The following is a 26,234-nucleotide window of genomic DNA, read 5'->3' as shown; positions in this document are numbered from 1 at the left end:
ACTTTCTTCCCTTGTGGGGCCATGCCGACGATGTGGGCAGTATCAAACGACGATAAGGCTCAGCTAATCTTGCCTCATGCGCAACACAAGGCCAGCCTCTCTCTGATGAGGCGGCCCCGCCCTAGCTGCCATTTAAGGGCACACTGGGTCATGACTGGTGTTCACAGTAGCCTTTGATCTCTTTGCGCAAGGCATGAGTGCAAGTGTTGCGTAACAGCCGATTCTCAGTTCCATAAAAAATTTGGAGTAGGTTTTGCTAAAGTCTTTATGGCTCCAAGGTCTTAGTAAAGACAACCGTTAATTTTTCTTTTCCCTCTTCTTTTCATACAGGTCAGCAATGGAGGAGGAAACGAGCTATCTTTGCTCTTGGAGCAGCAGAGGGATCGCATCCAGGTACGTTGGGCTTTCACGGAGGCTTTTTGCCCTTTGGTGTGGTGGGGCTTAGCTTGCTTTGGAAAGCTTTTATGTGTCACTGTTACACCGCTTCATTCTGTGTTCCATGGACTATCATAAAATTCTGTTCCAGCTACTGCAAGAACTTGTGGACTGAACATAACAAATTGTCTAGTTACCAACTGCAAGAATGGCATATGAAATGAACCCTATCATTGCCTTTCTCTATATTGTACTATTATCGAAATATTTAAGAATGGTGTAGAGGACATAATGACGTTCAGAGTAGACAAGCACATTGTTGGTCACTATGAAATGATGAAACAAAGAAAGGGAGACAAATAAACAAACTCTTTAACATGGAAGGTTTCCTGCAACCTCAAGGAGATCATAGTATTAGTATTTGTCGTGGTACACTTCAACGCCTTGATAATGAAGTGCTTGATTTCTCCGAAATATGTTGTTGCACAGGTCACTTGATTGTAGAGGCCATGCACCGCACAACTTGCAATAGAACTGGGACAGAATTATTCCTTCATTATACAGGTAATTTTGTTTTAGAGGCATTCGTTGCAGAGGTGCTCGACTGTATTTGTATTAGTGAGTAATGTTTGCCACGCTCAATATGCTTACCGAGTCCTTGTAAGAGGGCCAGAAGAAAAGAACTACAGTATTGAAAGAGGGCATTTGTGACAACTTGTTAATTATCAGTATGTGATAATCTGCAAGATACCTATTTTCTGCAAATTTTGCTGCATTTGAAGAATTGGCCAATGTATACTAACAAAAGGTTTAAAGTGCACTCACGGAAGCATTTGCAGCTGTCTGGCCTTGAACCATGAAAAAAGATAGCAGTGTGGCTGCAACGCATCAGCTTGATGAACGAATGACGTTAAGCTGAGATTGTCGGCAGCGCACTTACTTTTTAAAGCTTTTCACATTTATGGAAACAGTGGCTCGTGGCTGTATGACCTCTCTATTGCTGCACACTGTGGTTACCCCAGTGTGTGGCAGCCATGTTGTTTCTTTCTACTCCTTTTGCTTTTTTGCACATGCAGTCAAAACACAATCAAAACTGGATGTTAGATAAGGCTACATGTGTCCACCTACAACTTGTCTTTTGCACGATTCTGTCATGCTTTGCTAATGATGCACTAGATGGCCTACATCATACGATTCCTATTAATTTGCAGTACTGCACAGTACAATTTTGTTTTAACCTCCATAAGGATTCTTCCACTTTAATTTCCCTTTATTACAAATATGAAGTTTATTGTGAACTTACTCTTATCCATAATTACCTGTACAAAAAAGGTAAATTTCCTTTATGTCTTCCTTGGCGTTATTGTCTGTGGGATTCTTAAAGTTGCTCAGAACCAAGCCCCTAGAATGTTGTTATCTTTCTCACTGATGAGGACTGAATCATTGATTCACAAGGTTTAATGCCACAAAGCAACACTCTTGTTCTGAGAGGTGCTGTTGTGGAGGGCACCGGATTAATTTTAATTGCCTAGGTTTGTTAACATCCACCGAAATATATTTGCATTCTGCCCTTGTCAAAATGTTGCCAAGAATCGAGCCTGCAACCTTACGCTCAGCAGCGGGACACCATTGCTGCAGCGGCGGGTGAAGTTAAACTATGCTTTGTTAATTCGATGCTGCAGCCTGGCTGTTGGGTAGCACATGCGAATGCATGCAGTCCTGAAACAAAGGAAAGCCTTCTGACGATTGCTGCATGCCCTGCAGGATCCACCACTGGCTCACTTCTGCTGCTGAGCATCCATGGCACCTGCATCTTAAGGATGGTCATTACTGAGGCTAACCCGTAGCATGGTTGTACCCCTTTGTAGGGCGAAGCTTCTTAAAAAGTTTTTTATAGGGAACTTTGTGTTCTACCCTCTTTACGCCACTCTTCCCTGTGACACAAGTTGTCCCGTAGCTAGGGCCACGAGGTATGCACTGTCTTGCAGAGCAGACAACATGGGCCACTGGTTGTGTGCCCGACAACTTGCCACTGGCTGCTGTCTGGCCTAGTATACAACTTGGGTCAACCGGACAGACAACTCCGAAATTACGTAACATAAACATAATCATTCAACAGATTTGGCAGGACACATCTCACATTGTCTGTCGATGATCATGCGTTAGCATTGAATCAATATATCCACGCAGGGTATTGCCACTGTCGAAATGAGTTATGCATGAGGTGGCATGTACTGCAGCGGGACTCCTCTTTTGCGCTTCCCTCAGAACATTCGAGACCAGCCAGCGCCATCATCTTCATATGACACCTGGGGTGGCATGCGAAATGCATGGTGCACTGGTGCATGCGAATGCTGAGAAACACACCATGCAACAACCGAGCTCCTCTCTCGCTTTTTTTTCTGGACATGCTGCACCATCCAGTGGCTTGCTGAGAAGTCCGTGTCTAGCCTACGAGGCGAGAAGTGTGGTGTTCCAGTGCCTGCAAGCACTGAGAATTGTTCCCTCGCTTGCCACGTACTCAGTGGCACATATCCAGTGACCGAAGTTGGCGAGAGGTTCGTTAAATAGTAGCACACACCCAATGAATTCATGGCACAGCTTGGTGAAGTGTTGGCGTGAAAGACGTTTATTGAAAAGTGGCACATACCCAGTACATTTGTGGTGCAGCCTGCTAAAGCATTGGGTTGCTGTCCTTCAGGAACCCTTGCGACGTTGGTTCTATTCGGCTTGGCATTGGAGAAATTTAAAGGACCTTTTTCGTTGTTGTAGAGTCGCACGTTCACAGTGGCACATACCTGCTACTCAAGTTAGCGTCAAAATGTTCATTGAAGACCAGCACACACTTTCTGGTACATGCCAAATGACTCAAGTTGGCATAAATTAGGTTCATTAAAGACCAACCCAAATCGAGTGGCTCATATCTAGCACTCCAAATTGGTGCTAAAGAGCTTCTTTGAAGAGCGGTACCTGCCTAGTGCTGCATCTACTGCAACCTATGTCAACATGAAAGAAAAGTTGGTTAAAGAGTAGCATGTACGTATGTACACAGTGGCACATACCCAGTGACCCAAGTTGGACTTATGCTTGGTTCTGAACCCTGTTGCCTCAGCACAGCAGTCTGATGTGCTATCCATTCAACCATGGACAGCCCAGTGACCCAGGAAGGCGGGAAAATGGTTAGATACAAACATAAATACAAGAAGCAAACATGGTACATAGATAGCTAGATAGCTCCTGGAAAGTGTGTGAAGTTCCCTTAGAATACTAATGCATTAAAATCTCTACCAATGAATTTCCCATGACCAACTTACACATGCACCACCACTTGTATGGTAATCACAATAAATTAGAAAATCATCGTCAAAGGTTGCATTCTGGCTGATTTAGTTTGCTTAGCACCGTTGAGGCATGGAATTCTCTATCTGTGTCTGCTGTAGAATGCAGTATTTTTTTATTGTTTGAAGGGTGCTTACAGGTGTACTTTGTGTAGCTTCCCCTGCTTGAAGAATGTAGTAGTGATTTGCATCATGTAGCCTGTGTGTGTGTTTTTCAGGTGCTCGAGAGGGCGCTTTCCGAGGCTGCTGTTGAGCGGCAGGAAGAAGTGGCCACCCTGCAGAGTCACCATGCAAGGCAGCTCGCCGAGGCACGGCTTCAACAGCAGCAGAACATGGCCACAGGTTTGTGGGCACTGATCCATCAACCTAATTATAGCTGTGTAGCGAGCAATTAATTTTGTTTACCATTCGAATACTGAAATGCGTTCCCCTTGGCTACGCCCTAGCTGTGCAGATAACCTCAGCATTTCGGCTAGGAGCGTTCACTTCGTTTACTTTGTAGCATGTTTCACTTTTTCTGTAGTGTCAGTTGCTTGTTTGCTTCAGAATTCGCAGAAATCCATCATTGAAGCTGAAAGCAATGTTTGCAGGTCATCGCACTGACTATGCAAGCGTAGCTAGAGCTGTATTTTGTTAGGTGTTTTAACACCAAAAGACCTTGCTTTGGCAACGTCCCTGCAGTGTAGATAACCTCAGCGACCTCAGCGCTTTTACTAGAAGGGCCCTGCAAAGCTTCTGTTCACTTTCTTCTTATTTAATTTTTTTTCCTGCATGTCGAATCTCATTATTTATGCATTTGCTTTGAGGATGAAAGCAATCATCGTTGGGGTTTCTTGAACAGAAGAGCAGATCTGTGTGAGAAAATGATGCAAGGAGTTTCATAAATGTCAGGAGGTGGGTGTTTACTTAGCCTCAGGGGAGCACCTTTTTGGCATTGCAGGCTTTCATGGCCTCAATGGCCATGAATTGGCATTTCAAGCCTTCATGACGCGCGCGCACATGCACACACACGCGAGCAAACACACACACACATGCACACGCGCGCACGCACACACACGCGCACACACACACACACACACACACACACACACACACACACACACACACACACACACACACACACACACAAAGCTTCAAATGGTTCACCGCCGCTCGTATCGCACCGTTTCGTAATGCGGAATGGCGCATTAAAACCTAAGAAGATAGTGTTAGAAGTATAGAAATCTGAAGATGACCGTAGCCAGTTGGCTGAGCGAGGTAAAGTCCTCAAGCAACCGTGTTGCAATCCGTAAGTCCCCACAAAGATGGCGGCGAGCACTCATCACCTCTTTTAGTTGTCTGCTAGCCACAGAACTTCCAGCGAGCAGCCAGACCAAAATCGTCCTGGCTGGTTCTGGCAGCCCATGGGTAGCCAGAACCATCCAGCCCAATAAAACGAATGCAAGATGGAAGTGCGTGGCATGGTGGGCGAAGCAACCTGAGAGAAACAAAGGCTCTCTGGCTGGCTTTGGTAGCCCACTGGTAGCCAGAAGTGTCGGAAATCAGAGAGGCTCACTGATACAGAAGGCACATACTCTCGCGTAACATAGTTTCAGGGTGTGTTCGTTGCCAGCAGTACATACACTCGAATAAAAAAAAATCCTTCAATCCAAACATAGTTCTGACAAATGTACAAGTTCTAAATGTGGAATTTGCGACTGTAAAATAAATATTTATTCTAATTTCATTAACATCCAGGGCTATGCCAGAGGTTGCAAAGATAGGCAATGCATGACAGTGTGAAGGTAGAACTTGGCTCTGTTGAAGATATGCCTTGGTAACATCGTTGTGCGTGTAGACACCACGTTCCACAGCCTCTTGGCACACGGTGTCCCACTGTCATGTGCGAGTTCTGATCTGTCGCTGTGGCGAAGCCCTCCGAAAGGATTGACCCCTTTTCTCCCACTGCCCTCTCATACTGTAGCAGCTGCCAGAGAGAGCTCTGCTACAGATGCACTGGTTAATGGTTATGTTCTCTACAGAATCATGCAATGAAACAACAAATGCTACCTAAATGTCGTCACTGTAACAAATATATGCCTACAAGTGCGTATTCTTTTTATGAAGAGAATAGCTTTCTGAACACATTTGGATATTTGCTTACATCGACATTTACCGTCAATGGTTTCTGCACAATTTATTTTTCTCTCATTTTTGGGAAAGCAGCAGTTATTTCATCCTGTTTCAAAGCTTCCTAGGCAACTTTTTCATGTATCAAGCTAATTTGAGTTTTTTTTTTTAACCTATCCTCAGAAGCTGATGTGCCATCATCACAGCAAACGTCAAGCGCTGACCCGCAAGTGCCCAAACCAAATGCCTCCGTGAGTTCAGAGCTGTTGAAGAAAAGAGAATCAAAAGATGCCGCCTGCCAGACTACCTTTGTGCCTGGTAAGGGCATTTTCTTGTTTTTCATGGTACCTCAAATGTCGTCGTTGTTGGCAAGCCATTAGAACATGTTTCGCTTACAGAAAGGCTTACTTGAGCTATCATTTCAGATAGTGTGGTCAAGCAGTTGCTTCAGGAAAAGCAGCAGTTGGAAACAAGCCTTGTGGAGTTGGACCAACAGAATCAGGCAAGTCTGGCTTTAATGCTGTGTTTTATGAAGTTTGGATCCAGCCCATTCATTATATTGCTAGTTGTGTGTGAAGTAGTTGCTTCTGAGTGTATCCACTCTCGGATGACTGGATGACCCATGTTTTACTGAATAGCAACCATTTCTGTCCTCGAGCAATTTGTGTCTCAAGAAAATATGGTTGCCTTGAGTAAGAAAATTCAGTTACACTTACTTGCTAATAGTAAATCGCAATTGTACGCAGGAAGCCCTTTCACAGTTGCTGGCCTTAAAAACAAAACTCGAGGCTGAAAACCGCCACCTAGCCAAGGAGCTGAGAAAGCTAAAGGAGTGTGTGAACTATGAAAAGCCAGTCTCATGTCAAGCCTCGCAGACAGACTCCACATCACTCCGAACTGCTTCAGTTGAGACAGAAAGCTTCACTGCATCAACTGCCTTGTCTTCAAGAGGTGTCCAGACTGAATTTGTCACAGAAACATCCCGAGAGTCCCCCAAACAGCACTCGGCAGGTGTCAGGTTGGAAGCTAGACTGCAGGATAATTGCCAAGCCCAGGAAGAGCGTGACAGAAATCTTGAAGAGGCCAGAGAGAAGTGCATTTCGCTCGAGCAAGAGCTTGCCAGCCGCAGTGCTCGAGAGGAAGAGCTGGAAAAGAAGCTACAGGAACTGACGGCCAGCGTCAAGGTGGCCACCACTAATGATGTCTTCGGCGAGCGCCAGGAAGGAGATGGAGCCGCGGCGCAGGACACCTCCACAACGGCCATGGCCAGCATGGAGGAACGCCTCCGCAGCCTGCAGGCCGACAAGGACCGCATCCTTTCGGTGATGAACGAAAAGTCACGTGAGAGTAGCTCGCTCAAGGCCGAGGTGCACCGGTTGCTCGGTGTAGTTGCCCAGGAGCGGCAGGCGGCGGCCAAGCTGCGTCGCGAGAAGGAGCAGCAGGTGGCTTCAGCTGGCTCCCGGGAGAGCGAGGACGTCGAGCTGACACGGCAGGCCCTGCGCAACCTCTCGCAGCTTGTGCGAGACCGCGAGCTCGAGGTCGAAGCCGAGAAGCAGAAGAACAGCACACTTCTCCAGCTCCTGCGGCAGTGCTCGCCAGTTGACCAGGACCAGCTCCAGGAACTGCTGGAGGAGCGCGAGTCTCTTGCTCAGCGAGCTGCCCTTGCTGACGAGGAGCAGGGCCGCCTCAAGGTGCTGCTGCAGCAGAAGGAAGGGGAGCTGAGTGACGTGCGAGCAGAGGTGGACCGGCTCACTCTCGACATGGGGCTGCTTCGGCTGGAGCTGGACTCAGCGACACAGAAGCTGGAAGAAAAGACGGGCATGCTTGCAGCTGTGCGGGAGGAAGCCCTTGCACTGAGACAGCGGATAGCGGAGCTAGAAATGCGCTTGCAGGAGCTCCAGAACCAAAGGGACCAGCTTGCTCAACAGCATAGTGAAAGCCAGAGTTCACAAGATGACGAGGGAGACAAAGCAGACGGTGATTCACACAGGTCTCTCTCGAGGAGCAGTTCAGGAGGTCTGGATCCTGTGGGCACTTCCGGAGCCTTAGTGCAGCACTGGCAGATGCAAGCAGAGCAATATCAGAAGCAGGTGAGTTTAGTTTACTTAGTCGCAGTAATTCTTGTTCAAACTATCACAACTAGCATAAATAAACAGAGTAATCAATTATTAAAGATATCGGGCTGACCAGCTTATATTAGCAATTGTAGTTATGACATGGTCACCTTTATGGAGGCTGGATATGTGGTACCCATCAAGTTACAATACGCCTGAGTGTTAAATGATGGCACATATTGACTGTTGATACCTTATGGCTGTTGTCTCAGCAGCTGTGTTTGACACATTCTTCTGCTTCTGGGCAACCAAAAAGATTTCATTTAACCAAAATTTCTTCTGACTCATTTGAATAAGCTACCTAAAAATTTGTTGAAAACAACAAGTCACCCATATTTTTTAAATTGGTTTCAGTTTGCCAGAATTCAGAGCTTGAAGCATTGCTTTTCTAATGCAATTGTGACTATGTTTTTTACTGATGACTTTCCTCATGGCAGGTTCAAGAGTTGCAATTGAAAGAGGCCAAACTGAGCAAGGAACTCGAGCGACTCCGGACCCATCTTATTCAGGTGTGATTATGGCCTTTCATATTTCAGTGTTTCTTTATTATGAAAGTTGGCCTTTGTTCTTACATTGTCACATTATCATTTACATGTTGAGCTCGTTCGGTGTTCTGTGCAGATGGAAGAAAGCTACACTCAAGAGGCACTTCAGGCTGAGTCTCGGGAAGAAAGTCTTCGAACCCGGTTGATGAAACTGGAAGAGTGGGCAAGAGTTTCTGACTCTGCGGCTCAAAATGCCACGTAAGTGTCCCAAACTGGCCTATCTTTTAGATCACACATTAACCTCACTGCCAGTTATTCTGTGAAACTCTCATGCTGTGCAGGGAACAGGCGAGTAAGCAAGTGGGAAACCTTGTGCAGCAGTTGGCCCTGGCCCAGACACAGCAATCTGCGCTAGCTGAAGAACTGCGCCACAGCAAAGCCTCACTTGCCAACCTGCAGTCGGTGCTGGACCACTTCCAGACAGGTCTTTTCTTTTATTATTTGTTGTTAAAGGGGCCCCGAAACACTTTTTATCGAAGTTGGGAAATGCATTCGAAGTTAAAATATACTACTTTAGAACTACTTTGCAGTAAAAAGCACTTCAATGCATTTGGCAGAAGTGAAGTTGTTAGCAATCAAAGATTGCCTTTGATCCCCTTCGTGGTGCTCCCGACCCTTCAATACCTTGCACTTGGAAGGCTACGGTGAAGCGGGGCATGCTCACAATGTTCCACCTACTGAACGACATTGTGGGACGCATTTCAAATTTGATTTTGAACGTTCACATAGACACCACTACTTCTGATTTTGGTGTCTATGTGGCGTCAAACTCGTAGGCTATCCCTCGACTTATGGTTTAGTTAATGGTGTCTCGTCCATTTGCTGTGCTACAGTGTACTAGATAGCTACATGCAAATGTGCTTTCTTGCATTCAGTGGCAAGTAGCACATTTCTTTTTGCACTTAGAGATCGCCTTGATCTTCGCTCGTGCAAGTACATCGGCAGCGCCGACATAGAGTGAGCAATGGATTCTTCACTGCGTTGAAAAGACCTTCGACCTCGATGGCACATAACCTGTTTCATGTTGGCACTTGGGCCGGCCAGCCTTGTGCCACATACGTCACCCACTTGGAGAACATGGTGGTTCTCAATCAGCTGCAGGAAGCAGGCTCACTGCCGCCTGCCGTGGTGTCTATGCTAGGTAGCAGGCATTGCTATATGCAATTGTTGTGGCTAATTGTAGCGCGTTTGCTATTTGCATGAGCACGAATGTGTGCTCCCACTCATATGTTCCAGTCTGGCCATGCTGAGGGGTGCGGACCAGCTTTTTCCTGCACCAGTTTTACCGACAAATGGTATAGACACACCCAAATTGCACATTGTCAAGTGCTCTCAATATATTGTTACGTAGGAAGACGCAGACGAAAAGCTATGTACAAATATATTTACAAGGAAAATACGCTGCGCTTGGCCAAGAGGCAACAGCCCGCGCTAGCTTCTAATCGTCGTCGTCGTCTTCACACTGCTGGCCTTTCGTGATCGCGCATATTGTGCCGTAGCACTACCCCCGGCTGCAAAAGCGCCGTCCCGGAGCGACTAAAGATCGGACTCGGAAGCAGTGTAGTAGGCCTTGAGCCTACTGACGTGTACGACATCACTAGATGCCACAGGAGAGGACGAGGTTGAGGCCACAGGAGCAATTTCGTAAGTCACAGGCGTCACCTGGCGCAGCACGCGGTAGGGCCCTGTGTATCGCGAAAGGAGCTTCTCTGAAAGTCCGACGTGACGAGAGGGCGACCACAGGAGCACGAGCGCACCAGGTGAAAACTGTACGTCACGATGGCGGGCGTTGTACTGACACTGCTGAGTGGTCTGTGAGGCCGTCAGTCGAGCACGGGCAAGCTGGCGTGCATGGTCAGCGAGGGCGATGGCGTCGCGCGCATACTCGCTTGTTGAGACCGCAGCAGGAGGAAGTGCCGTGTCTAGGGGCAAGGTAGGTTCGCGACCGTACAGTAGATAAAAGGGAGAAAATCCGGCGGTGTCGTGCCGGGAAGAATTGTACGCAAATGTTACGTAAGGAAGGGCAATGTCCCAGTCGTGGTGGTCCTTGGAAACGTACGTGGCCAGCATATCGGTAAGAGTACGGTTTAACCGCTCTGTCAGGCCATTGGTTTGAGGATGGTATGAAGTAGTCAGTTTGTGTTGAATGGAGCAGGAACGCACAATGTCAGCGATAACTTTCGAGAGGAAGTTTCGACCACGGTCAGTAAGCAGCTGTCGCGGGGCGCCATGAAGCAAGATAATGTCACGCAAGAGAAAGTCCGCGACGTCAGTGGCGCAGCTGGTAGGGAGAGCCCGAGTGATAGCGTATCGGGTGGCGTAATCAGTCGCGACGGCTACCCATTTGTTCCCAGAAGATGACGTGGGAAAGGGACCGAGCAGGTCTAATCCAACACGAAAGAACGGTTCCACAGGGACGGTGATCGGCTGGAGATGACCGGCAGGTAGCACCTGAGGTGTCTTCCGACGCTGGCAGGGATCACAGGCAGCAACATAGCGTCGAACGGAGCGAGCGAGACCAGGCCAATAGAAGCGGCGGCGGACGCGGTCGTACGTGCGGGTTACCCCAAGATGTCCTGAAGTGGGTGCGTCATGCATCTCAAAGAGCACAGTCTGTCGTAGCTGTTTTGGCACGACAAGAAGAAGGTCAGAGCCGTCAGGGAGGAAGTTCCTTCGATACAGAATGCCACCCTGGAGGACATATCGGCGAACGGATGCGTCGGTAGGTGTAGAGCGCAGACGCTCGATAAGTGGTCGCAGCGATAGGTCTCGGTACTGCTCATCGGCGATGTTACCGAAGGCAGAGACAGAGAAAATGCCGTTGGCGCTACTACTGTCGGCGTCGTCAGGCTCGTCGACCGGGTAGCGAGACAGGCAGTCAGCGTCCTTGTGCAGTCGGCCATATTTATAGGTGACAGTATACGAATATTCTTGGAGGCGTAAGGCCCAGCGACCAAGTCTTCCTGTAGGATCTTTCAGTGAGCATAACCAGCAAAGCGCGTGATGGTCTGTGACAACGGAAAAGGATCGGCCATATAAGTATGGGCGGAATTTCGCAACCGCCCAAACTAGGGCCAGACACTCACGCTCAGTGATGGAATAGTTGCGCTCCGCGGGTGAGAGGAGCCTGCTGGCGTAAGCGATAACACGGTCGTGGCCACGCTGGCGTTGTGCCAGTACTGCTCCAATTCCGTGACCGCTGGCATCAGTACGGACTTCGGTAGGCGCAGAAGGATCGAAATGGGCCAAAACGGGAGGCGTTGTGAGAATGTCGATTAGATGAGAGAATGCAGAGGCCTCGTTATCGCCCCACTGGAAAGGAGCGTCTTTTTTCAAAAGGTCGGTTAGTGGTCGTGCTATGGCGGCGAAATTTCTCACGAAACGGCGGAAGTACGAACAAAGGCCGATGAAGCTGCGCACATCCTTGACACACTTCGGAACAGGGAAGTGCGTAACAGCATGGATCTTGCCTGGGTCCGGTTGCACTCCGTTCGCGTCAACGAGATGTCCAAGGACGGTAATCTGGCGACGGCCGAATTGGCACTTCGATGCGTTGAGTTGCAGACCGGCTCGCCGAAAAACGTCCAGGACTGCTGAGAGGCGCTCGAGGTGCGTAGCGAACGTTGGGGAGAATACGATAACGTCGTCCAAGTAGCACAGGCACGTGGACCACTTGAAACCGTGAAGAAGGGAGTCCATCATGCGTTCAAAAGTGGCAGGGGCGTTACATAGACCGAACGGCATCACTTTGAATTGATAAAGACCGTCGGGTGTGACAAAAGCAGTCTTCTCGCGGTCGAGATCGTCCACGGCAATCTGCCAGTAGCCGGAGCGAAGGTCAATAGAAGAGAAATAGCGAGCACCGTGGAGGCAGTCAAGGGCGTCATCAATCCGAGGTAGGGGATACACGTCCTTTTTGGTAACCCTGTTAAGGTGCCGATAATCCACGCAAAAGCGCCATGAGCCATCCTTCTTTTTGACCAGTACTACAGGTGACGCCCATGGACTATATGATGGTTCAATAATGTTCTTGGCAAGCATTTTGCGAACTTCTGCGTGAATAACTTGACGCTCAGCTGGTGACACTCGATACGGGCGGCGATGAATAGGAGGGGCATCGCCGGTATTAATGCGATGTTTGACAGCTGTAGTTTGGGCTAAAGGACGATCGTTAAAGTCAAAAATATCGTGGTAGGAAAACAGAACGCGGTAGAGTTCACGAGCGTGCTCGGAGGGCAAGTCGGGGGCAATCATTTTCCGTAAGTCAGCGATGGTACAATTTGCCGACTGCGATGGTAGAGGAGTATCGGATGAAGTGTCGTCTACTGCAATGGATGCTACTGAGTGATCCTCGAATGAACAAAGCTGGGCCAAAGACATCCCACGTGGCAGCACTTGTGTCGTCAAGCCAAAGTTGACCACTGGCAGGCAGACGCAATTCGCCGTAATAGATAAAACTGTATGGGGTACTGTGATCCCATGTGTAAGGAGGACGTCTTGCATAGGAGCCGCGATGTAGTGACCGTCGGGGACTGGTGGGGATGACACTAGGTCAACGTAGGTCAGTGCCGAAGGTGGCAAGCGAACGAAGTCGGCGGAACTGAGGCGACTGGGGTGTGGTTCAGCAGGATCCAGAACAGGCAGGTCAAGGCGGAGAGTACTGGCGGAACAATCGATGAGAGCAGAATGTGCGGAAAGGAAGTCTAAGCCGAGGATGATGTCGTGGGGACAGTGGGCGATGACTGTGAATAGCACGATTGTTGAGCGATCGGCGAAGGAGACGCGGGCGGTACACATACCAATTACGGGGGCTGTTCCGCCATCGGCGACACGGACAACAGGCGTCGTGGCGGGCGTGATAATTTTCTTGAGCCGGTTACGAAGGTCAGCGCTCATTACGGACAAATGCGCCCCAGTGTCTATGAGAGCAGACACAGAAACACCGTCGACTTGCACGTCAAGAAGGTTCAGATGAGTGGGCAAAGTCAGTAGAGGATTTGGCGGCGTAGGGAGCAATGCAGCGTCACCTCGAGGCGCTGCATCGTCTAGTTTTCCGGCTGGGAGCGGCGTCCGAAGGGAGTCGGCGAATAGGCGCGACGGGGCTGGGGAGAGCGAGATTGTCGTCGTTGGGGCGAAGGCGAACGAGAATAGGGGCGGTTCGTTGCAGGAGAATCAGTGGCGGCATTATCGGAGCGTGCGGCATAGGGACGAGAAGGGCCACCTGAGGGGCGAGAGTACGCAGTATAAGTAGGCCGGCTCGGGGAACTCCAGCGACTACGACAGTGCCGAGAAATGTGCCCGATTCGATGGCAGTGGAAACAAATAGGCTTGTCGTCAGCAGTGCGCCATTCAGATGGGTTGCGGAAACGTGGTGGGTAAGAAGATGCGGGACGGGGCGAAATCGAAGAAGCCGGGCGGGTATTAGGGCGATGGGCCGAGCAGATGGTGTGAAGACCCATGTTTTCAAACTCCTGGCGGACAACTGCCTGGATCAGTGAGACCGTGACTGCAGATGTGTTGGTGGGACTGGAGTCGAAGGCAGCCGGATAGGCGGCCTCGATCTCACGCCGGACGATCCTGGTAACATCGGCAGTGTTGTTGGGACGAGGAGCGTCGGCACAGGAAGATGTCGCTGGGGTGTTGGGCAGACGGGCAAACTGCTGGTCAATACGTCGGCTTTTGGCGAGTTCCAGGCGGCGGCACTCTCTTATAACAGCATCCACCGTCGCTACGTTGTTGCAAACGAGCAAGTTGAAGGCGTCATCGGCAATGCCTTTGAGGATGTGGGAAACCTTGTCTGACTCAGTCATGTGGGTGTCAACTTTGCGGCACAGAGCCAAGACGTCCTGAATGTACGTGACATAGGGCTCTGTTGACGTCTGCACACGGCCGGAAAGCGCCTTCTGCGCGGCAAGTTGTTGACCGTAGGGGTTGCCGAACAAGTCTCGAAGCTGTGTCTTAAGTGAATCCCAACTGGTGAGCTCATCTTCGTGCGTGCGATACCAAACTCGAGGTGTGCCACCGAGGTAAAAGACTACGTTGGCGAGCATAATAGTAGGGTCCCACCGGTTATTGCGGCTGACGTGTTCATACAGGCTGATCCAGTCATCGACGTCTTCCCCATCTTGGCCCGAGAATACGCCAGGATCACGGGGAGCGGGGAGAGTGATGTAGGTCGTCGAAGTGGCAGCAGGTGTCGGAGCCGGCGGAGTCGGGTTGTCGTCGCCGGGAGCCATGAAGGAAGGCTCGACGTACCGTCCACTGCGAAGCTCCGTGACGAGGTACAAGGAACGTCCACCTCCACCAGATATGTTACGTAGGAAGACGCAGACGAAAAGCTATGTACAAATATATTTACAAGGAAAATACGCTGCGCTTGGCCAAGAGGCAACAGCCCGCGCTAGCTTCTAATCGTCGTCGTCGTCTTCACACTGCTGGCCTTTCGTGATCGCGCATATTGTGCCGTAGCAATATCAATACGAAGCAGTGTCTGCGAAATTCTAAGAGCGGCCATGAGTGAGCGCGTACTGGTAAGCGTACGTGTTGTGTGATTAAGTTACGTGTGGCTCGCTGCTAGTTGAGTGTTCAAAACTAACTGAAATTATTGAGACCCAATGGCTATGACACTGATAAGCCGTGTGGCAAAAGTGTAATTGCTACTCGGCTGTCTGCTGCTTAGCGTGAGCAGACAATAGTTGGCTTCTTCTGGAAGTACATAATTCTTATAGAAATTTGAAAAGCCGATTTTTCTCTACTTCAGCCTGTTTATTAAACTGCACGAATAATTATACACTGTAACATTAGGAAGAAGGGCGCCGAGCCAAACATCCTTCTTGATTGTCGTCGGCTATTGGCCAATAGCAGCCATCTATGGGGAATCTTGCATATGACAACACATACAAGCCGCAATCAGCTTCGAAATGGGTAAGGAGAAGGCCTCATTTGAAAAGAGCGTGTTTGAGAAATAAAAATACCAACCCTTCCCCTACCGGAAAATGGACGTAAGCGAAGCTTGTCCTGTGTACGCCTGACCTTCGTCACGGTTAAGTAACCCACAGCTAACGGCGCCGGATTTCTTCAGCGTCCCACTCTCTGAGCTCGGGACCTCGGCTGGATCGGCACGCTGATGGCGAGGCCTCTCACGGGCGAATTCTCGCCACAGCTCGTTGAATGCTGCCCATTTTTCCGGGGAATGCACAATACGTGGCCGTCCCTTTCGTTTTCTGCAACTGAACTGAACAGAAACTAAGCCTGCACAGCGCACGTGAAACCCTTTCCCTCTCCGGCAGAACCAAAGCAGCTCTGGTTGGTTGCACGCCTGGCACGAGCACGCAACCAGTTAAACCGCCTTAATGTGTGCGCTTTCCCACAGCTGCTCTACTCTGGGAGAAACTGGGTTTTCTTGCGTGACTACATCGCCACCGAAACTCCTGAGCCAATACAAGCTTCGCTTGAAAAGGCGACTTTGTTCTCTGCTTGTGAGCTCAATGCGCTGCGCACGACTGCAAAAGTTTGGCAGAAATGTTCACAGTTGCGTATGCTATCTGTGGCCTGTTTTTTCACCATGCCCAAAGGGTAGTTTAGAATCCCTTTAAACAGAGGAATGATTTGGCCATTATCACTAAATTACCCTTCCACAGTAACAAGAAAGCCACTCTTACTGCGAGAACATGCTTGGTAAGCCAAAAAAGACGCAAAAGCAGACAGCTGTGACGGCACCTTGAAATTCTCGCACCAGCTCGTCATGACGTCATAGATATTGATGTCTGCTCAGGCCTATTTAAACACCTCAAGGCAAGGTTCTCCGCCATTCAAAGTTTCTCGTTATCTCCGAGGGAAGCCCGCCCTCCTCTCCTCACCCTTGCGTGTTGAAGCACGCTTCTTCCCTCTTTTTCAGTCGCCCGTTCTCCTCCGCTTCACATTTTGCCACATTGCATTTAGTACGCGAATAGCGCATGTGGCGCTGGCATGCTCATACATCACCCGTTCCCGCAGCACTCCCTCTGCTGGTAACCAGGGTAGCGTATCCCATTGCTGTCGTACAGCTGTTGCTACTCGGTGCCTGAGCGGCCATTACGGTTCCGTGGCTGATCATGTGCCAGGTGCCGGCGATCAAGAGATGAGAAAAAGGGTTTATTTACAAATTTACATGATTATGGCTTACGTGTACGAGTATGAGCATGAACATCAGTACGAGCATGAGCACCAGTACGAGCATGAGCACCCGATGAAGCAGGAGCACTAGTATGAGTCGGAGCACACCCCCGCAACCCTCAAGATCCCTTTCTCTTGTTGGGGAAATTTACTGTTGTCGGCCAACCACAATCTTTGAACTGTTCGCAAAATCCCACCCATAATGTTGCATTGCTCCACCAAACTCCACCTCCAATGTCGCATGACATTGGAGGTGGAGAATCACTGTTGGCATTTTCAACTCAGTTGCGTTTGCTCCGTTGCCAACACTAGGGCTTCTCTGTCCACGCTGTTATCCTCTGTCATGCGAGTGCTAGCTGCAAAGTGATCCAATGCAAGTCACATCATGTGACTGGTTCGTCGGCGATAATGTCCAGCGCGTGAATCCAGCTTTGTCAGCATCGCTGAAGAATGGGGGCCCAGAGCCGCTGGCTGAAGATGCGACGTAGCAAGTTGTGCATCTGCGAATGGAGAATGTTTTTTCAAAGATTTGAGCAGTGTTGTATGCAACTACTTACGCGGATTATACGCGAGGATAATTTTTTTTCCCGGTTGTTGTAATTGGGTGTCCGGATTATATGCGCAAAAATACGGTACTCTGTAATCTGTGACATCACACTGAGGTACCAGCCATGAGGTTTCGATGCATACTTCAAGAACGAAACTTTAGCCGTAATTTTCTTTTCCAATAATCAACCTATTACCGTACACTTAAGGAATTCTTCAAGAATACTTTATCAAATCTAAACTAATTCAGTGTTTATCTTAGTGTCCCTTTAAGGCAGTGCTTCAGAACTCAATAACAGCAGAGGCCTAAACCGACTTCTCTGTGAGCCACACTATAAAGGAAACATTACATGCGGAAAGGCCTTCAATGTTTGGCGTCTTCGCACTCGTTACCGTCCTCAGCGCGTCTTGTAATGTTGTATGGATGATTGAAGACCAAAGGCATCTCTTGTTAATAATTATCAAATAGAGAGAGTAAACATGTTTATTACGCTCAAGTAAAGCTCTTGCTTGGGCTAGTTGGTTCATGCTTGAAGTAGTAAAGGCAAGGCGCAGAAGACCAGGACTCAAGAAGAAGAACACAAACGACAGGCGCCGGTCCTGTCGTTTGTGTTCTTCTTCTTGAGTCCTGGTCTTCTGTGCCTTGTCTTTACTACTCCATGTTTATTACATAAGTGAATCTTTGGAGAGGTGTTTTCATTCCAGAATGTGGCTCGAGCTCATCAAATATAATGTATGCTACGGGCATACATACTTGAGAGCGCTTGTTTCAAGGCATGGTTAACTATGTTTTTGTATTTGTTCTTATCAGCGTTCTTATGAAACTAAAGGGTGGGCTGCTCATGGTGCAAGGCCTTTAACTCTGGCCAACACTGCAGGTCTAGCTTTAGCTGTACTGAGGAGACTCAGTCTTCTGGCATCATTGTGAAAGGGTAACAAAACAGGTGGCTGATTTTGTATTCAAATGACCGCTGTTGGAACAGTGTCAGAAGGATTTCAACATGTTGCGTGTAGGTGGTGCTTACTGGCCTGTGCTTCTCGCTAACAGGAAACAGCTTCTAGCATGTAGGACATGTGAGCTGTGATATGCGACAAGTGCACTTTCTCTTGAAATGCAAATATGACACTCACCGTGCCCGTAATGAGATGATTTTTTCTCTGCAGGGTTGTGTTGAGCATATTAAGGTGACCTGTCTCAGTTATTTTCTTTTTTTTTTTTCACGTTTAATCCGCACCCCCGGTTACAACAGCCCGTATATATATATATATATATGTAAACAGCTTGAGAAACAGAACAAGTATTCAAATTCGACCGTTTCGACCGGTGGACTGTACAATAAAACCCTGATGAAGATCACTCCGCTGAAATAACAGCACACAACAACACTCAAATCTTTGCAATAAACCATGCACGACCTGTCCACGTTGTATCTACGGCCAGCGGTTCGGTTCCCCTATGCGATGCTGACAAAGCTGTATTCACACACCGGACGTCATCGCGGACGAATTAGTCATGAGATATGTGACGTGAATCGGATCACTTCGCAGCTAGCACTCTGACTGCTCACTCAAAAGCGGATCACAGCAAGGATGAACAAGCCCTCTCAGGGGACAATGGTGATGGAGCAAACACGACCCAGCCAAAAATACCCAACGGTGATTTGGCTCACCGCCGTATTCCGAAGTGCTTCGCATGGACCAAGGGAGCGCTGTGGGCGCGAGTGACGTACTAGTTTGATAGCGCAACATGCGGTATTTGCCAACTACTAAATGCAAAATGGTGGCCCATAAATAGGAGGAGAATGTGCAACCTTCAAAGAGGGGAGGAGCTTCAACACGCAGAGCTGGGGAGAGAAAGGCGGGGTTCCGTAGGAGATAACGAAACTTTGAATGGCAGGGAGCCTTGCCTTGAGGTGTGGCTTCACGGCAGCGTGTTGCACGTTGCCGTGCAGCCACACTTCAAGGTGAAATTTGCATATAATTCTCACTTTCACTTTACTGCTAAATTTTTGAGATCTTGGGGGTGGTCATACACGCAAAAATACTGTATATCCGTGAGGAATGCTAAGTCCCATAAACACTCGTCGTCTTCAAGCTCTGCAATGATTTTCCCTCTATCGCTTAACTACTTTCTTACCACACCTATAGAAATTGATGAAGTTCTTTTATGTTTTAAAAATTTCTGTTGGGATTCTGCTCGCAACACCATGTACCGTCTGAAATTATGACTGAGCTTTAACTATTTGTCAGATTTGACAATTTTTGGCAGATTGGGGAAGTCTGGAAAAGTAGAACTTTGACTGGAGGTATCATCGAAATCAGCCTCCAATTCTCCTGGCACTTCGCCAATAAGAAGATGCAAAATCTGCACTTTGTTTGACTCGGTTTACATAATTCTAAAATGACAGCAGTGGTGAAGACACATTCATATTTAAAACAGTGCCAAAAAACAAGGACAAGGGAGGACACGGGATGAGCGCTGTCTGTGTCCTCCCGCTCGTCCTGTGTCCTCCCTTGTCCGTGTTTTTTGGCGCTGTTTTAAATATGGATGATCCATACCATCTAGCTCACACCCAAACCCTTCTGAATGAAGACACAGTAGCATCTCATGGGTTGTCAGTTTTCCGACCCCACATATAGGCTATTTTAGCCATGTCTCAAACAACAATAGATGTTCATGAGCGCTTGTTAATTTGATAATTGTGTTCAACTAATAGAACTGCAACTTTATTTTTCCCATCATGGGTTGCTTTTATCCATCAATTCTTCGACAGCATATGTACAAATGATTACAAACAATCCTTCCCGCCGTGTGGGGTTTTCACTTCCACAAAAACACGCAGTCGATTTAAGACCGACCTTCGACCGATGCTATATTTTGGAACACCGGCCATGCAAGTGTCCTTATGCAAGTGTACAATATTGTGCAACACTCCACCTTACTGTACAGGAACTGAACAAAGCATGTGGAGACTCAAGCGCTAGTTGGAACACACTAGACCACCTTGCTTGCACATAAAAGCTGATGGAATGCAATAATCAAGTATGAGGAGGCTTCTGCATGCCGGCTGACTAGGGAACCATTACTTCGCGAGCCTAAAGAATGCAGTAAAAAAAAAAAAAAACCAGGTGCCTGCTGCTGTTAGCAAAAACAAATACTCCTTGTACAATAGCAACTTACTCATATCCTCATTTGTGAAGCTACTGCTTTCCTGATAGCCTGGGTATCTCTATGTGACACTAATATTGACGCCAACAAATCTACATAATTTTTTTTTGCATGATCTAACTTACACAAGTTGTGAACTAGTAACCAGGCACATATTTTGTATGTTTCAGGTTCTTTTTACTCTCGGTGCTTATACTAAAAATAGCAAATTATTACTTTCATTCATGTTTCTTGAGGTGCTTCTTCGAAGTATAACATTAGAATTCTCAAAAATTGTCTGAAAAATTATTGCTGCTATACATCCATTCAAAACACAAGTGATCAAGCTATAATTTGATGCATCTGTCACAAAAGTGCGCGTAATCAAAGCGTGCGCCGTGTATCACCCAAGCCAGCAAAGGAATACGTCGGCCCCTGGACAACTTCGACAAGAGGTGCAAGGGCGAATATGCCACAGACAGCCGACACGGTCAATGGCGACTAGAGACTTCTACAAGATACTCGAAGCAGAGAGGAGAGAGAGGGGAGGCGCCATAACACCCTCTCAGACCTCGGCACATGGCGAGCATAGCGAGAGGGGATAGCAAAAGCCAGAGCATGTGCCAACGAATGAGTCACCACCCTCCTCAAAGACAGGCCGCAGCCGAAAACGCGAGAAATGTCTAGACAATTCCCAGGCTTTGTTCATGCTATAAGAGTGCTACTCTGTCGGAAAGTTCAAGAAACGCCAGCGGAGGCTATAAAAGGGCCGGACCAGAATCAGAGGAGTTCAGAGGAGAACGCACTGGTGAAGAGATGAGACGCATAGACCGACCGTCTGCAGAAGAAGGGGATTGCCAGACAAGCTGGCCGACGAGTTTGTCGAGCGTCTGCATTTCCGGAAGAAGTTCCTTCCTTGAGATTTGCCTCGAGTTACGCCGAGCATGTCTGGCTCAAGACCAACATGGGTGAATACGAGTGGACACTTGGTACTCCTATTCATTCTGTACTGTATGTGTTGAACTCTTAGTGCTTGTCATTCATTATTTTCCGAAGTTTTGTTAATACCCATCTGGATTGCATTGTGATGTGCCTAGCCAAAGCGGGCTTGTATGAATGTAGCTGCCTTATTTGAAGAGTATATTTTGTTGAGTTTTGATAGCCCTGGACTCTGACTCAGTCTTTAGGCCACAACTGGCGTTCGCTGGTGCATCAGAAGGCCTCTTACTAATTGTTCGTGCCTTCGTGGGGTTATTTTCGGAGGCTGATAAGTCGGCTTTGAAAATTTGGCACGGTGTTGGTGCCTCGTTCACGGGGTGTGTGACCGTATCGCAGTGTACATTGTGACTACTACATCTTGAAGTAAAATCTTAAGGCATAAAAGCACTGAAAATGACCGCATTTCTATCGGTAACAAAAGTATTACGAAACTAATGATGTTGTCTTTGAGCACCACGAAGCCACTCAAAACATTACCGCAGCTTACCTACGGACTTCAGTGTGATATGGGATTTCTGTGTGGTTGCTTTTTACTACTTGCATGTACTCTTGGAATCTGTGGTTCAAACTGTGAGAATGTATGAGGTTGATGACTGTCGCTATCCTAATCACATGCTTCAGTTTCATAACCTTAACGCACAGCACTTCCTCGTGCAGCCGCACAGTGGTACATCTTAAATTCCTCGCCGCTGCATGCGTCGAGCAACACGACGATTCCGTTTCTCTTTTTAACCATAGCCGGGGCCTCGCCTGTTCAGACACCTGCAAGCTTTTCCTACGGCACATCGAGTTTCTCTATGACCTTTTTGACTTCCTTGCTTATCTGGTCTTGTGTTGTTCATCCATGCATGGAACACAGCTCTGCAAATTCCTCAGTAACACAAAAGTTTTCATCCACACTTCGAATGAAAACAAGCAACTGAGCTGTGTCCTTGTTACCTGTGCGCTCGTCCAAAGCTGGAGAGTAGTAGGCAAACTACTGCAGCGCGCCCTAAGTCATCTGCAATGTCGTGCACAAATCTGTGGACTGTCATTCTTGGCAAGCTCATATCTTGAATGGTTAACTTTTGTCCAGGCACATCTCTTCACTGGCTATCATAAGGAACTCCATGAAGTTGTCGCCATCAGTGAACAGGCAGCAAAATGGATGATAAGCTGGGATATTTGGAAGGACACCTTCATAGCTGCCTCAGATGTATTCTTACTTTTGTATTATTATCTTCCTCTGCAAGCAACTTCCACCTTAAATCCGCATCTTTCGTCTTTCTGTGAGTGTGTGAAAGAACACCGAATTGATGAGAGTGTTTTGTCTCGTAGTGGTGTCTATTGTTGTACTCCTCTGGTGCAGAAAAGGGTTCTCGATACACCAGACAGATGCACTTTGACACATCTTCAACAAAAAAGCACATATGCGTCCAGTCCTTGTTGAATTTTCGGCATTCCTGGTTGATTTCTTTCCCTCCTTTGGAAGCGCACTCACTTTTTCAGAATGGTGATCAGGAAACTGCAAGTGCTGTAAAATAGCCCACACAGCCTGTCGGGTAGTGAGAGCCACAACCTGCTGTAAAGCAGAAACAGACTCTCCACGTGCATGAATGTTGCCTTCAACACTGACATGCCTCCGGTGACAATCTTCGTTTTCTGTTCTGAACTGTTTCGTTGCCGCTGAGCGTTAAACAAAGATGTGTGTTTTAAAGGTCACAGTTCTTATCTGCAGGGTGTCAACATCCTTGAGGCAAAACGCGGCCACCGGCCGATATAACTCTTCTTGTGGGCCATATGTTGAGCAGCCCTGCTTTAATGCGTCACTTTGTGAGTGGTTCTGAATGAGGTGCCTTGATGCACGCTCGCTTGCTTGGGGTAAGGAGTACTGTGTCATCTGCTATGGTGGCCACCATTGTCAGGCTGCTGGCGAGAAGCACGGCATGCATAGCCCACCAAACCTTTCACTTGCGTTGGATGCCTACATTCCTGACAAAAGGAAAGAAAACCATTCTGCTGTATTTTGTCTTGACAGGGGCATGCATCAGCTTACTGCAAAAGGTTGTTACATAAAGGAAGGTTATATATTAGGGTTCGTGACGCGAGTATAACGCAGTGTATATATATATATATATATATATATATATATATATATATATATTCATTTTTCTCTAGCGGGGCCATTCACCTCGTGCAAGAGTGCACCAGCCAGGAGTGGCCGCTGTCCATCTTTCTTCTCTTGATGTGCAATGCTTTTAGTGCCGCATGATTGTGGTTATGGTGTATACTATGTAGCCATCGGCAAGATGATAGGTGCTGGTGTGCAGGCATGTCACAAGAGGGGTCTTCAAAATCGCATGAGCGGTCTTTGAAGGTCACGTGGTGTATCACTGCTTAGTGCTTGAAAGGCTTTGCCGTGTTTGGTTGTGTCACGGATATTTCTGAATGGCTGTCCCAATAACTTTGGTGGTGCGGAGGACAACGCTGTTCTTGCTAAAGACATTGACAGTGACTAGAGAATTGGGCACGCACTCGTATTTTAACTTTATATTGCAAGGGCGGTTTGCGGGCTCTACGAATAAGGCCACATGGTCATGTGCTTTTATTTCCTGGTTTTTTCTTTTTTCTTTTTTTTTCTTTTTTTTCTTTTTCTTTTTTCTTTTTCTGAGAGACTGACAGCCCCTCTAGCATTATATGCATGGTCGCCTTAATTACATGCAAATGCGACATGCGCCGCACTCTTTTCGGTAAGTGCGGCATGAAATCAAGTATTGTTTTATGTACATTATAGGAATAATATTCGAGTGTCTACTGACAGAACTGCATGATCACAGCTACCGTGCAGTTGGGTTTTGTGATAAGTGTAAAGCTAAAAAAAATATTTTTTTAATTTAAAAAATAAGTTCTTGAGTTGATGTCGGCAATAGACACAAATGGTTGTGTTCCCACCTGCACATAGGAAATAGAAGACGTGTTGGGGCATTTCCCACTAAGGCGTGCATTTTATTTTTTAAACAAAGCTTTGTACACACATACACCTATATCCACTATTTAATTAATGAACATTCCTCTCAGGTATAAGGCCAGGGTGATAGCCCATCTTCTTGAGCGTCACATGTACTCTTGTTTAACTCTTTAAGGATGAGACGTATAAATGCTCCCCAAGAATGTTTATTTTTTATGTGAATGTGCAAAACATATCGAGAATAAGCATTATCAACGAGAAGAAAATACATGTATTTTTCACGGAAACTTTTTGACCAGTAGGGGCAAACACCAGGTAGAAAACTGTAAGAAACTGGAATTTCAATAGACAGCTCTCACCATACGTGAACTGTGGGTGCACATTTAATTTGCTTTACATCTTACGTGTGGTGCCACTACAGCTGGAGATCTTGCATCAGTCTGTCTCTTCTGGCCGTGCTCTCAAACAAGAGCAAGTCACGTGCCAAGCTCCTTCTTCCCTGTTCCGTATTCCTGCCCTAAACCAACAAATGAGGCCTATTGTTCAGTGTTGCCCGAGGACTGTTAGCCAGAAACTTTGTACTCAGTACCGAAACTTGACAAGAAATATTCTTACTGGTGTGTTGCCTTTAGGCAACACTTGTCCATTAAGGGTTAACAAGCAAACTTTTAGTTGCTATGATGTTTGTGAATAAAAAATTTGCTTTGGTTCTTTTTCTAGAAAGGGCTGCCGATACGGTCTTCATTGATTAGATGTGTCTTCTTAGCAGAATGTCTAGCTACGTTTTCACTTTTAGGGAACTTTCCTCAGATACCTCAAACATATAGTTTGCTTCAAACACTGTGTGTAGTGCCCACTCAGCAACCTCAGGGGAGCATTTCAACCAAGTGCAGAGTCAAGAATTCTTCTTTACATCACGTGTTCATTTTTTCATCAAAGACTTCACCTCTTCTGGTTGCTTTTGCTTTTTATGCAGAGGAGCAGTTGGAAAAGATGCGCGACTAGGCAGTCAGTAATGGAAGCACGTGTACATGGGGTCAAAGTTGTTTTATGCCTAAATCATAAGTACATAATAGACTATTAAAAATGGGAACTATAGGCAAAGTTGATACTAGTGCATTCTCATGGAAAATATTCAGTGCAGGTTCAAGCGTTTGAAAAACCAGTCTTCATACTTATATTCTCCACTTTGCTTAGCACTCATCGGCTCTATCAGAGTATGCTCCATATGTGTCATTGTCAAAAGCTTAGCCATTGTTTACGTATACAGCTGTGCCCAGTAAACCGTATGCCTCGTCTCCGAAAAGGAACACTGTTGGCCTTAGCTTCTGTCACCACAGTTTTTTTTTTGAAGTGGATGTCTTCGAAGTGCATCTGCTGGTCAGTTTGATAGTGTTAAAGGGACACTAAAGCGAAACAATAAATCAGTTTAGACTAATGAAGCATTGTTTGAGAACCCTACAGGCCGTCATTTCAAAAAAATAGTTTGATTATTAGATGAGAAAATGAAGGTCCAAGTATCAGTATTTGAATTTCGCGCCGGAACCTCAGCGCCGGTATGTCAGCGTGACGTCATGGATTCCAAAGTATGTTTTCGCATTTGGGCCGCGTTGGCTGAATAAAGGTTCCCAAAACTTGGCATGTTTAATATTTGTTTTTTTTAGAACACAGTGTAGTCAATCTGTACCACTATATATAATTAGTAGGCCCTAGAAGATGCCATCAAAATCCATCACATCACAGCCCCCAGGTGCGGGAACTTAAGTAGGCGTCGCCACCTGTATTTCATTCTTGCACTTTTTCTGGCTTACCAAACATCGTATCGTTCTAAGAGTGGTGTTTTTGGTGTTGTAGAACGGTAATTTACTGATGCAGAAGAAATAATTTTTCACTTTAGTGTCCCTTTAAAGATAAAGTAGCCAAGAAATATAAATGGGCAGACATCAACGTGGAGAGTGA

The 26,234-nt window shown here is 47.2% G+C and overlaps 1 protein-coding gene across 2 annotated transcripts in view; it reads left to right on the top strand.

Annotated features, from left to right (window-relative positions):
• The window catches only part of LOC126532977 (uncharacterized), a 259,755-nt gene that overhangs the window by 206,837 nt on the left and 26,684 nt on the right, over positions 1 to 26,234 (top strand). For both annotated transcript variants that reach the window (XM_072289414.1, XM_072289415.1), the window contains exons 4-11: positions 331 to 393; positions 3,932 to 4,055; positions 6,006 to 6,140; positions 6,248 to 6,324; positions 6,569 to 7,912; positions 8,374 to 8,445; positions 8,558 to 8,679; positions 8,763 to 8,905. In XM_072289414.1, coding sequence (XP_072145515.1) covers positions 331 to 393; positions 3,932 to 4,055; positions 6,006 to 6,140; positions 6,248 to 6,324; positions 6,569 to 7,912; positions 8,374 to 8,445; positions 8,558 to 8,679; positions 8,763 to 8,905 — 2,080 coding nt within the window. The remainder of the gene's footprint in view (positions 1 to 330; positions 394 to 3,931; positions 4,056 to 6,005; positions 6,141 to 6,247; positions 6,325 to 6,568; positions 7,913 to 8,373; positions 8,446 to 8,557; positions 8,680 to 8,762; positions 8,906 to 26,234) is intronic.

This window comes from Dermacentor andersoni, chromosome 7 (genome assembly GCF_023375885.2).
Source record: "Dermacentor andersoni chromosome 7, qqDerAnde1_hic_scaffold, whole genome shotgun sequence".
Classification (NCBI taxonomy): domain Eukaryota; kingdom Metazoa; phylum Arthropoda; class Arachnida; order Ixodida; family Ixodidae; genus Dermacentor; species Dermacentor andersoni.
The sequence above is the reverse complement of the archived record's forward strand: the minus strand, read 5'-3'. Positions and strand labels throughout refer to the sequence as shown.